The sequence below is a fragment of the Tasmannia lanceolata genome, unplaced genomic scaffold (genome assembly GCF_043159265.1).
Source record: "Tasmannia lanceolata isolate RefF3 unplaced genomic scaffold, GAP_Taslan_0.1 ptg000020l, whole genome shotgun sequence".
NCBI lineage: Eukaryota > Viridiplantae > Streptophyta > Magnoliopsida > Canellales > Winteraceae > Tasmannia > Tasmannia lanceolata.
In genome coordinates, this window is record NW_027518697.1 from 21,557,647 (window position 1) to 21,571,291 (window position 13,645).

The 13,645-nt window shown below is 37.2% G+C and overlaps 1 protein-coding gene across 1 annotated transcript; it reads left to right on the top strand.

The window, feature by feature from the left end:
- Nucleotides 1–245: 245 nt before the first annotated feature.
- Nucleotides 246–13,444, top strand: LOC143854204 (NADP-dependent D-sorbitol-6-phosphate dehydrogenase-like). Its single transcript, XM_077364050.1, has 6 exons — nt 246–489; nt 10,880–10,974; nt 11,108–11,225; nt 11,460–11,592; nt 12,429–12,648; nt 13,055–13,444. Exons 1-6 carry the CDS (start codon nt 357–359, stop codon nt 13,283–13,285), a joined length of 930 nt encoding a protein of 309 aa, XP_077220165.1. The 5' UTR covers nt 246–356; the 3' UTR covers nt 13,286–13,444.
- The last annotated feature ends 201 nt before the right edge of the window (nt 13,445–13,645 follow it).

Genomic DNA, 13,645 nt, shown 5'->3' on the forward strand with positions numbered 1-13,645 from the left:
AAGTCATTTTGAGGCAAGCTGTTGCAGGAGAGGGAAGCCACACAGGCCCATCCTTCAACCATTATTGTCCTTTTCACTTAATTCATGTCCTCTCTCTCCTGCAACCGCGAAATGCCTTTCTGCGTTTGTCCCTAGCAAATTACTGCATATAACTTTTCTCCTATACCATTGTCTTGTTATAGGTGGGTCCAATCAATGAGAGGGTTTTTAGTAATTTAAAAAGAAACCCGGCATTTGTACCGGAGTAAACAAGGGCAGTGAAGTGAGTCTCTCCCTTGTGATTCGTGAAATTGGAAATCATTTGTGTCCTGCTTTGGAGGGTATAGCACCAAAGTTGCGGTGCCAAAAGAGAGGCCATGGCTATCAATCTTAGCAGCGGGTTTAAGATGCCAGTAATGGGGCTTGGGGTTTGGAGGATGGAAGGAAAATCAATCAGAGACCTCCTCATCAACGCCATCAAAATCGGATATCGACATTTCGACTGTGCAGGTTAGTAGTTTACCCTCCCATTTTCCTCTCTTTTTGTTTGGTGGGTGAGTTTGGTCTTTGCAATTTTGATGCACTTAACAATCGAATTTTTCATTGAAGTGATTAAAACTGCATAATGGAGAAAACCCATGATGGAGATAGGACTAATAGAGCATAACTCCTTAAGAATTTAATTAGTTTTGAACTAATGTCTAATGAAATTTGCTGGATAATCAGTTACCATCCTATCTTATGTGCTTCTATTTGATTTCATTGCTTCTTGCTTTCTTTTTTTCTTTTTGAATGGTAGCAAAATTTCATTAAAATCAAAGGTAAGACCGAGATGGTCAAACCCAGAAGCATACAAGACAATCCAAGAATAAATAACATATCAGAGAAAACAAGAAGGAATTCCTTTCTTTTTCCCCTTGTATCTCGAATATGGTTTGAGGTGGTTGGTAAATCATGTTATAACTTCCTACCATTCCATCTTGCTTGCTTCTTCTTTCTTTTTTCTTTGTATCTCGGTGTGGTTTGAGGATTCATGGTGGTTGGCAAGTCATGTTACAACCAAGATTTAAAATTTCGGTTTCGGTACCGGTTTCGGACCCTGAAATTTCAAAATTTCAACCATTAAAATTTCAAAATTTTGGTCGAAATCCGGTACCACAAAGAAAAGGATATTTTATTTAATATTAAATTTTGGTAAAATATTAAAATAATAATTAAAAAAGGTTTTTTGGTTTAAATTTCGGGCAAAAATGAAATTTCGGCCGAAATAAATGACCGTTTTGGTTTGGTGGTCTCGGTGTCGGTCAAATTTCGGTCGAAATTTAAAACCATGGTTTTAAATTTCAGTTTCAGTTTCGGTCGTCAGCCAAATCGAAACTTTGGTACGAAATTTTGGCCAAAATCTTGTAAAACCATGGTCGAAATGGTTTTTCTTTTAACTTTTTGTCATTTTTTTGAAATCTCTTAAAGGAATCTCGTGCTCTTCTTCTCTTTTCTACTGGTGGAGTTGACTTTTGTCAGGGTTTATGTCGAAATGTCTTTATTTTTTATCTGAAAAGTTATGTGTTTCGACCGAAACATTAATAAAATCCTGAGATTTCGGGCAAAATATTGTACTTTTCCGAATTCAAGTGGATTTCATTTCGGTAGCCGCCGAAATTGAAATATTTCGGCCGAAACAAAAGGTTTCGGACAAAATTTAAAACCATGGTTACAAGTAACAACTTCTCCAATTTCAAAGCGGGGACATAACTAGGTAGGGAAAGTGATAATTCTGTTTTCAAGAGAAATCATATGCACTCCACTTCCCAACCATATATACCCCTAAGGGGAGCACACTGGGATTCTATGCTTTGCTAGTAAACAAATAAGTAGATTGGCCAAGGTCAATTTAAGAAGGGGGACATAACCAGGTGGGGAAGGTTCCTTCTCCTTCAATTTTGCTATAGTGTCTCAAACCTTTTTTTAATAGGGTCCTAATTTTGCTCTTGAAAGGAACCTATATTAATTAGAAAACTCAGACATTTAATTGGCAGGGATCCTTCTTCACAACCTATAATTGTAGTTATATCAAGGCTGGAGGGAATTCTATATATTTATGCCACATGGTTTATTTTTAATTTTTCTCACTCAATTTCCTCATCCATAGAAACATAAGGGTAATATGTTGGTTTTTGCTTACTCCTATCATGTCGGGTATGGAAAATGTGTCCTAAGAAGATGCTGGACCTGCATCAATAGTAGCCCATGTGCGAATGCTTGTCTCAACATCCAGTAACTCTACTAGGGAGAATTGGAGATCCATAAGCTTTCCTCTACTAATAATGTTTGCTTTGGCAGTTTAGAATTGGTGCGCACATGTCTTGAATTCTGGCACTATATGACGGATTAATGTGCATGTCGCATACACGTGTCAAGCCAAAGAGTATTTCAGTCATTTTCTCTATGTAGTGGCATTGATATATAAGCCACATATTAGGGTTTCAAGAAGATTGGTTTTCTTTGTGTTTTCTATGGCCAAGAAGTTAAGAGTTCTTTTAACCCTAGACTGAAATAGTGAAAATCTTCTCCTGTAAATCTTGTGTTTCTTGTGTGATTGTGTTCTTTGCATCGTTTCTTGACGCTTTTGTTGTATATCGTGTTCGATCCTTGTTGAGAAGGTACATCTTCGTTCTTCTACAAGAACTTTGGACGAAGGTGCATCATAAATTGCATGTCGTTGCATTTGTCTTGTAGTGACATAAACTGCTTGTAGGTAGCTCCAAACAATATATAAAGAAAAATCATATCCTGCACAGTCCACAACTCATAAATCTGGAGTAATATGATTGGATATCCCTATTGTCCCGTCTTTTTTCTTTTCAAAAAGAAAAAAGATAGCCCAATTGTCTCGTGAGTATTGAGAGATATCATACTCTGCTCTTTTTTTTTGTTTTGAAAATGAGATATCATACTCTGCTATGAAGAGTTTAGTTTGAGTTGCTTGTCGGTGTAACTTCCGTAAGTATTCCATCATCTCTTTCCTAGTGTGATAGGGATGGAGGCTCAAAGCTTTAAAAGGATCCAATGAGTTTCGCATTTTTCATCTTCCATTGGTTTAAATTATTTCCTTTAGTCTGGTTTACACGAGCAATCCAACATTTTTACAATCCTTTTTCCCTCAACGAATCCTCTGCAATGAAATTCCCAAAATGAATGATTTGTGCCATCAGATTTGATAGAGATAGAATCTGACTTTTTCACCTGAGGCAGCCATAATGGTGTACAGAAAAGGGAGAGAATGAGTGAATCAACACATGTTATTATGTGCATCACAATATAATAAATATCTCTAATAAAAACAATAAACCACTGTCTGAAATCTGAATCACACCATCACCAAATTCCAACGAGCAACCAATTCAGATTACAGAGAATTCCCAAAACACAAAGGATCCTAAGTGACAAATAAATCATATCTTGGTAAAAAAAAGAAAAAAGATCCAGCCATTAAAAAAAATAAAAATAAAATCAGATCTAGGTTTTACGAAACCATGGATTTAGATCCATATGTCAAGCGGCATAATATCCTTCAATAATCTCTCAAATATATTTTGTGAAAAACTCATGTAATATCTATCATATGCATCATCTAAGAAAGATCTAGATCTACACAAACTTCCACATACTATTAAAGGTGGCTTAATTTTTTCTTTTTCAAAATTCACATAATCTGGCCAAAGCTCACATCTGTAAAGGCCTGAAAATCCCACAATAACTGCACTTGAAGAGGGGTTCCAAAAATCCAACTTCTCTTGATAGGTCTTCAACTTTTCTTCTAGATCTTCCACAAGTACCGTAGGTTCTCTATGGCTCTAAATCTCTAATACCATGTCAAAGTCATGTTGGACATGACTTGTGTAAGAGAGATAGTCGTTAAAGCGATGAAAGAAAGATTGAAGAAGAGAGAGGAGAAAGGAGAAAGGAGAAAGGAAAAGAGGACATGAGGTTGGAAAGGGAGAAGTGATTATTCTCACCTCACGACTTTCCTCCCTTTAATGTTTATTCATGTCAATGCCAACATATTTACATAACTGCCAAATCAGCGAAAAATAAATAAATGGCTAGTCTACCATTATAATGTAAAATGTCACATTTCATAACTGTCTACTATTGTCTACAGTATCTGTGCTAGTAGCAGTGGTGTCATGCAGCCATATGAGAGGTTAAACTCGCAGAAACAAAAGCAAGCAAATACTATTCTCCCATGCGATTAAGATCAGTGAGCAATCTACATTTACCAAAATAGTCATTAGAGACAAATGAGTTGAAGCTATGGGAGAAGAGATGATTGCCCTTTAGAAGAACTACATGTGGGAGATTGTTACAAGACCTACACATTAAAGTGTAGTATGAAGCAAGTGGGTGTACAATTTGAACCAATAACATGATGGCACAACAGAGAGGCACAAAGCCAAATTAGCTGCCAATAGCCAAGGGATACACCTAATAGTATAAACAGGACTACGAGGAAACCTTTTACCTAGTAGTCCAGGCAATACTGGTTAGACTCATTTTGCCTCTAGCCAATTCTTTTGGTTGGAAGATTCATCATATGGATATTAAGATCAATTCTCTTCATAGTATTCTAAAAGAAGTGTATATGGGACTTTTAGAGGAATTTTGACTGGCGAACCATGGCGATTTTGTCTGCATACTCAAGAAAGTGATTTATGGGCTAAAATATGTCCCACTGGCATGGTTCAATGGACTCAATCAATCTCTTACAACAAGGGGTGAAAAAAAAAGTATGGCAATTAATCTTCATTAGGCACACCATTTGGTATGACTTTGGCTTTGGTATATGAAGGTGATAGCGTAGTCACTGGAAATTATAGTCTTGATATTTGGAAGCTTACATATGGTCTAAAAGAGAATTTTGATATGAAAGATCTCAGCAGACTATTTCCTAGGTGTAGATAAAAAAAGAACCAAGGAAGGAATGTTTTTCATGCAAAAGTATGCTGCTGATCCCAACATGTTTCAAATGATGAATTGTAAACAGTTAACACTCAGGAAGTCTTGAAAAAGAAAGTTTTGGTAACCAAGGCAACAAATTCAAAAATTCTCTTACCTATTGGAATATGGTTAGATCACTATAATATCTCACCCTTATGTGATTTGATAATACATATGTGGTAAATTTGGTTTGTAAGATTCTACATGACCCAAGTGATCTGCAAGTTGCAAAGACGATCATGGGGTGTGTTGTTTTGGAATGGTGACGATCATGAGGTATGTTAGAGGCACTCTTTATCTGGATTATTTTATGTAGACAATAATAAGGTGAAGGTTGAAAAGATATTCTGGCACTAGCCGAACTAGTGACCCTGATAAGAAAATAAGAAATCAGTGAAAGGGTTCTATCTCATGGTGAGTAACTGCTTGATCTAATGGAGCAATAAGAAGTAAAGAACAATTGCAAGGTCTAATGCTAAAGGGAAGTACCATGCTATGGCATCTGCCACTGCAGAGCTCACATGGTTTTAACACCTTTTGCATGAGCTTCACATTGATTCTAGTTGTCATCCACTCTACCGTGACAATCAAAATGCAATCAATTTAACTTAGAACCCCATCTTTGATGCCATGACTGAACATATAGAGATCATCTACCTATTCGGAAGACAATAGAGAGCTATGAGAATCTTCTTCGGTATGTTTTGAGTCATGATCAAGTTGCAGATATTCTTGCAAAGGGCCTCATTACACATTTACACACTATCATGTGCATCTAGTTGACAAGATGATCGTTTTAAAATAAGCTCATACGCTTGAGGGGGTATTAATATATGCCCATGCACACCATATGGCATATTTTATTGGCACCATTGGATATTTTGTCATTTGTTTACATGTATATAGCATGTGTAAACATCAATTAGAAGCTAATGGAACCACTCTCTCTCTCTCTCTCTCTCTCTCTCTCCTATCAAATGTGAATAAATATCCAATCAAAAAAAAAATGTGAATAAATATATGATTGAACCAAGGTTTTAAATTTCGGTTTCGGGAGTGATTTCGGTCCTCATCGAAACCGAAATTTTAGGCTGAAATTTTGAAATTTCAGGCGAAATCCACGAAATCAAATAAAATATTATTTTATTCCATAGAAAATTTCGGCCGAAATTTTGGTAATTTCGGCTGAAATTTTGGGAAACTATTATTTAACCGAAAAAAATCTACTTTTTGGGTCAAATTTCCGGGGAAACGAAATATCGAAATTTTGACCGAAATTTTATACCGTTTCGAGTATAGCCAATTTCAGTTTCGTTCTCGACCGAAACCCGAAATTTCGGATTTCGGTCGAAATTTAAAATCTTGGATTGAATCAACCTTTACACAACAAAGGTTAAGTGTCATTTTTATGGTACGAAAAACCAAGCCCCCATATGAGTTCATGTCACCCACAAAAGCCACAAACTCACTATATTTCCTATGGTGGTACAGCCTTCTTTCTTCTTTTGAGCAAACCAAATTATATCGAAACTCATCCTATATCCCAAGGTTGATTTCAATTGTTATTGATTGTCTAGAATTCATCTCTCGATGCTAGCTCATTTGAATATTTTTTTTCTTGTCACTTCAAACCTTTCTCGTCAATTTTGTTTCGGACTGGCCGGAATTTCCGAAAAATTCCACTCTGGAAGGGATCTAGAACAGACAATGAAATATAACTTTTCAGTCAGAACTCTTTAAAATTTCAGAAATTTTGACCGAAAATTGTTCTGTATTTGAAACCAACAAAAAATGCAGTGAACTTAATAGTTAATAGTTCATTACGTCTTTTTTTTTCTTTCAAGTTGTGGCCTACTTTGTTTGATTTTTCATAGGTCTTGAGGGGCCTTTAAGTTATTCACTCCCCTGGTCCCTAATTGAATGGGAGGGTTAAAATCCATTGGAAACCCCCCTTTTGGTTGCATTGAGGGTTTCTTGTGTTCCTCAAAACCCTAATATGTCGAATATCATTTTCTGTGATTTTTTCGTTCTTGATCCCTAAGTTTGGCTCTATCACACTATTATCCACCCAGGGGCGACCCATTTCCCTTACCGTATTTTCCCATAATTTTGTTGTATTTTCTATTTTCACTACATTCTCTATTTTCTTACATAAAAGATCCAAAAAAAAAAAGAAGGTTTGGACCTTCTGTTGGCATTGGCAGTTGGTTTTGTTCTCATTAGAATGGATGATGTGGCATGAGCACATGCTACATTTGTGGATGGTCATCGTAATAAAACATTTTGCTTATTTTGACAAAGTTAATCGAGTGGAGGCATCACCGATTTAAAGAGACATCTAGCAGGAGTAGGTAATAATGCAACAACTTGCAGAAAGGTTCCACTAGATGTGAAATGATGAATGGAAGGAGTTTTCGTAGATTATAGGAATGAAAAGCAAGAACAGGTTATTGTGATATTGGAAATCCATATGGTTTGACTAAGGAAGAAGAAGACGTTGCAGTTATTGGCCTCCCATCATCTAGATTGGAGCAAAGTAAGCGCTAGGAAAAAGTGCCATAAGGGAGTGGAATAGAAAGGGGTTAAGAAATTATTTTACTCCATGAACAACCCTTGGATCACAACCAAGCATACAATTGCTTTGACGATCAAGGAGCATGTTGATAGGGCTCATATGCTAGGTTGCAAGTTTTGGTATGATGCCAACGTGTCATTCCATGCCGCCCAGTCCCACTATTGGCAGGAAATGGTTTATGCGGTTTGTTTGATTCGGTTGGATATAAGGCATCATCTTATCACGTCGGATATAAGGCATCATCTTATCACGACTTAATGTGCAAGATTTTGAAGGCTACAGATGGCATGTCTATTGTCTAGTGAGTTTCCAATTACAATAGGACTGCACCAAGGATCAGCTCTAAGCCCTTATCTTTTTACGCTAGTTATGGATGAACGTACGGAGGGTATCCAGGATATGAGATGCCATGGTGTATGTTATTTGCAGATGACATAGTATTAATTGACAAAACCAAAGCAGGAGTTAATGCTAAGTTAGAGTTATGGAGAACTACTTTGGAATCCAAAGGTTTTAGATTAAGTAGGACTAAGACAGAGCATATGGAGTGCAACTTTAGTAATGTAAGGAGGCGGGGCGAGGATGTAGTAAATATGACTGGACATGAGGTACCTAATAGGGATATCTTTCGCTATCTTGGTTCAATCCTACATAAGGAAGAAGAGATTGAAGAGGATGTTAACCACAGAATAGGAGCAGGTTGGTTGAAATGGAAGCATGCTTCAGAAGTTCTGTGCGACTGTAAAATACCTACCAATTTGAAGGGAAAGTTTTATAATACAGTTGTGAGGCCAGTCATGCTGTACGGTCATGCTGTATGGCTCAAAATGTTAGGCCACCAAGAAGTAGCATGTGCATAAGATGAGTGTAAAGGAGATGTGAATGCTTAGATGGATGTGCGGCCACACTAGGTTAGATAGAATTAAAAAGGAAGACATCTGTTAAAAGGTGAGGGTGGTACCAATTGAGGAGAAGATGCGAGAGCACCGCTTAAGATGGTTTGGGCATAGCCAATGTAGGCCTTTGGATGCTTCAGTGAGAAGAAGTGACTCGTGCCAAGTTAATGGAGTAAAAGAGGTAGGGGCAGACCGAAAACAACTTGGGTAGAAACAGTGAGGAAAGACTTGACAGCTAGGAACATAACAGAGAACATGACCTTGGATAGGAGAGAATGGAAGAAAATGATCCATGTAGACGAACCCAACTAGTGTCAGGATTTGACTTAGTCAATTTGAGCAAAGTAGATTATTTCACCTTTTCCATGAAATTTTTTTAAATGATTCATTAGCCGACCCCAACTAGTTTGGGACAAAGGCTTAGTTGAGTTGAGTTGAATGCCATTTGTTAGATGTTAAGTTTTTGTCAAAATTCGCGAGGTGCTCTGTCATGGATGCTGGTTGGACAGATGCAGCACAATGTTCGCTGATTAACTTTATGGTTTTTTACCCCAAAGGGGTAGTTTTTATTAACTCTGTGGGTGCATCAAACATTGTGAAGATTGTCGATGTATTAATTGAAAACTTTAATGAGGTATTTCAACATGTGGGCCCTATAGGGAAGAAGTTGGAAATAAAATATGGGAATTTTTGTTGGATAATTAGTGCAACACATCACATAGCCCTAACGTTAGAGGACCTTGTAAAACTAGTTGAGTTTCCAGTAATAGTAAGTATATTAAGGGAGCTCGAAGGATATCTGTGCTCATATTTCTTTGAATGGTAATCTATCTGTGTTCATATATAATCATAGATGGCTGCTGCACTTGATGGGGAACAAGTTTACCGGTGGAAAAATTTGTGTTTTCATGCTTGGATGACGTTCATGACTAACTACCTGGTCATGCAGAGTTTTTCACACTTAAGAGAGTCCACCGACATATGTTTATTTCCGATGATTATATTGCTTGTGAGTATGCAAGACATGTGCTTATCAAGTTGATTGTTAAGACATTATTGTTAATTCTTTCTGGTCCAATTGTAAACTGATTTTGAATACCAGTGAGCCTTTAGTGAGAGTCCTTTGTCTAGTGGATCGTCAAGACAAGTTTGTTATGGGGTACTTATATGAGGCCATGGATACGACCAAGGAAGTGATACAGTAAAGGTTGAAGTGCAAGAAGTCTGAGTACATGACCATTGGAGGGTTATTGATAAAAGATGGGATGAGCACCTCTATAGTCTCCACGGATGTTTGTCATTTCAAAAAAAAAAGAAAAAAGAAAGAAGTTCTAGTCTCCATGTAGCGGGTTACTTCCTCAACCCTAAATTAGTTTTCAGCTTCATTTTCTTGACTTATAAAGAGATCACTAAAGGCCTATTGGATGCCATTACTAGGCCTGTACCTGACAATGACATGCAAAATCAATTCTCAAGTTGAAGGGGATCTGTTGGCATTAGTTGACCTCAGTTTTGCCTAATGGCAATTTGCAAACGAAATGCAAAGTTTAGATAAAGTATTTTTTATTGTTAATTGTTTTTTGGGTTTTCTTTGATTTTGAAATTTTAATGAGATATCATTTAGTCGAGTCTATAATTGCAATAACTTGGTCAATGGAGCTTCGAGAAAGGCAAGGGGATTGGAGCTATGACGATTTCAGCTATGTGAACTTCTGATGGAGAAGATTCTGTATGCGATACATGTTGCTGCCCAATACGCCCAATAAGTAACGTTTTGACCACAGACCGATATGCTTAATGATTCGAATATTTGGATCCTTAAATTGTGTTCTGTTTTTAAGAACAATGCATGGTTAATTTTCGGCAGCTCTTATGGTTGATTCATGTACTGAGTTTTCGATATCATCATAATTTATTGATTTGCATTCATTAGATTTTATAGACTTGTTGTTTTGCCTATAGCATCAATATAGTTTAAAACTATACACATATTGTTTCTTTTGGTTAACACTGAATAGCATCTCAATCTATGCAATTTATCATGTCATATTTTTGTTACTATATTTTCTATAAAGTGTGGCTATATGGTTTAAGAGTTGCCCTTGAAAATTTCTATAGGGTAGAAATCATTGGTTGCTCACAGAAGGCCACACCTCTGAAAACTGCAATCTTGCATGCATTTGTGATCATTTCCTTATAATTAAGTATTGTTAGGTGGCACATTACATTCAGGACTTGTGTAAATGATTTGTGATTCCAGTAGATGTCAGTGGGATGATCCAGGTCTTAATGAAGTATTAATCTTCGATGTAAAATATTTTGAATATTTTATCACCTTCAAATATGGGTTTCTCTGATAATGATTTTGCTCCAGTCATTGCCAGATTTATTTGATTCCAATCATGCCCTAACAAACTAATGTCATTTGCAGCTGATTACCAAAATGAAGCAGAAGTTGGGGTCGCTCTGGCAGAAGCATTTCAAACTGGCCTCGTCAAACGGGAGGACCTTTTCATTACCACTAAGGCCAGTATATCAGTACATTTATGACATAGATATGACCTTTTTTTCGTCGCCATAAATGATTTTGGCATCTCTAGTCTACATCCACCCAAACAAATGACAGATTTTTCCATGTATTCTGAATCTCTGATTGCAGCTTTGGAATTCCGATCATGGTCACGTTCTTGAGGCTTGTAAAGACAGCTTGAAGAAACTCCAGCTAGAATATCTGGATCTATATCTTGTTCACTTTCCTATAGCCACGAGGCATACTGGTAAATCTCATCCTACCATTTCAATACTTTTCACTCTTTTCTGTTGTCTTGCATATATTTTAGCATTTATGGTTTGCAGATTAGGCTTACGGACAGACATTGCTTTCATCGTTTGAATATATTTAGTTTTTTTGGATGAAATAGGGTATCTCCACCCCAATTTTTCGTTTGAATATTTTTTGTTGCATAGGCTTGTTACTTGGAGTGTTGATTTTCCTATTTGTGTATATGCAGGTGTAGGAACAACTTCTAGTGCACTGGATGAAAACGGTGTGCTGGACATAGACACAACCATATCTCTGGAAACTACGTGGCATGCTATGGAAGATCTTGTTTCCATGGGTTTGGTGCGCAGCATTGGGATCAGGTAAAGCACTCCATATAATGTTTCTACAGTAATCTGATAAATACCTCTCTTATTTATTTGTAGAATGAATCTCCATGAGTTCTTCTGACACATGCGTGAAATTTGGATTTTTTTTTTCTTTAGGCTCTGTTTCTTTCAACGTAAAGTCAGTGTAAAACAAATTTTACATCCATTTTTAAGTGGAAAAAATGGTGTCAAATTTCCTTACACCCATTTTACATTTAAGAAAATGGAGCCTTAGGGCACGTTTGGCTGCCATGAATTCTTTTTCCATGATAAACTGGTGTTTCCAAGTGGTTCTCCAAGTGGTGAGAGAGGGGTAATGACTAATGCGGGTGAAGTGGCTAAAATTCAGGAAACTAGTGTCTCCAAGTGGTGAGAGGTGCTCTACTCAAAATAGGATCGACTTTTCCTGATTTTCAGCCACTTCTCACCCTCATCTCAATCGTGCCCTCTCAAATCTCTCTCCATCTCCCACCCGCTCTCACCACTTGGAAACACTAATTTATCATGAAAAAAATAAAATTCCTGACTGCCAGACCTGGCCTTATTGTTAAAGCAAACCTGGGGTAGTTAGTGTATATTCTGTTTCTGATTTGCTACTACTCATCTATAATATACCCTTAATATATTCTCCAAGAAACTTCCCTATTTGTTTGGTTGGTCTAGGCATGTGATTTTTTTGTAGCTCTTCCCATTTATGATATCTTGTATTGTATGCCTTTGGCTTCTCTCACAATTCAGGCATGCTATATTAATTTGTTTCAGCCCAGGCATAAAATCTAGAGTTTTCTATCTATTTCAATTGCCTTGTAACTTACATAATGTTTTTCCAGCAACTACGACATCTTTCTCACTCGAGATTGTTTGGCTTACTCGAAAGTGAAGCCTTCAGTGAATCAGATTGAAACACACCCCTACTTTCAGCGTGATTCTCTCGTCAAATTCTGCCAAAAACATGGGATCTGTGTAACTGCCCATACACCTATCGGTGGTGCCGTTGCTAACATCGAATGGTTCGGTTCAGTTTCATGTTTGGACGATCCAGTTCTCAAGGTGAGTGACTCTACTCTGTACCCAAGGGGCGGAACGTGTTTGAAGATTCTGTGAAACAACCAATTACTCCAAAAGCTTAAGCTGTTAGTGTTAGTATTGGTGTTTTTTTTGGATGGAAATTATTGTTGGTGTTATTTAATCATTTATACCTAAACACTCCCCCTCACGTGTGGCCCCTCTTTTTGGGTTGGCCGTACACGTGAATTTTTAATATCAAGGAGTAGTTGGATTTTGAACCCAGGACGTGCCGTGAGGCAAGAGCTCTGGTACCATGTGAAACAACCAATTACTCCAAAAGCTTAAGCTGTTAGAGCTGGTGTTATTTAATCATTTATACTTCAATAGATTATTCTTTGCTAATGTTTTTTGTGCGACTGGGTTATTTTGTTCTTTTGATTGGCATCAGGGTTTGGCTGATAAGTATAAGAAGACCGTAGCTCAGCTTGTTCTTCGGTGGGGCATTCAGAGGGATACTGTTGTCATCCCAAAGTCATCAAAGATTGAGAGGTTGGATGAGAATTTCCAAGTGTTTGATTTTGAGATATCGGAGGAGGACATGAACACAATTAAGAATGTGGATCGCAAACATCGGACCAATCAACCGGCCAAGTTTTGGGGCATAGATCTTTATGCGTAGACCCCTTTATTCAGAGAGGGTTCTTTTCCAGTTCTCTTTTAACTCATTTGACTACTGAATGTGTGTTTAAGAATTATATTTGGGAGAGAGCTTAGAGTAATGCAACTAAGCCATGAGAATTCTTCACACTTTTTAAGGTTTATTAGCGAATGCTCTTTTAATTGTTGGTTTTAGAAGGTCTATATCCTTCAGGCGAATGATATTAGGCCACGTTTGGATACCCACAAGATTAAGATTTGGATTTAGTTCATATTTTGAACTGAATCAGATCCTTTAGATTTCCAAATCATCTACGACAGTGCAAAAATTCCGATTTTGAAATCTGTTCTGCGAGACATTATTTGGAAATCAATATTTGTG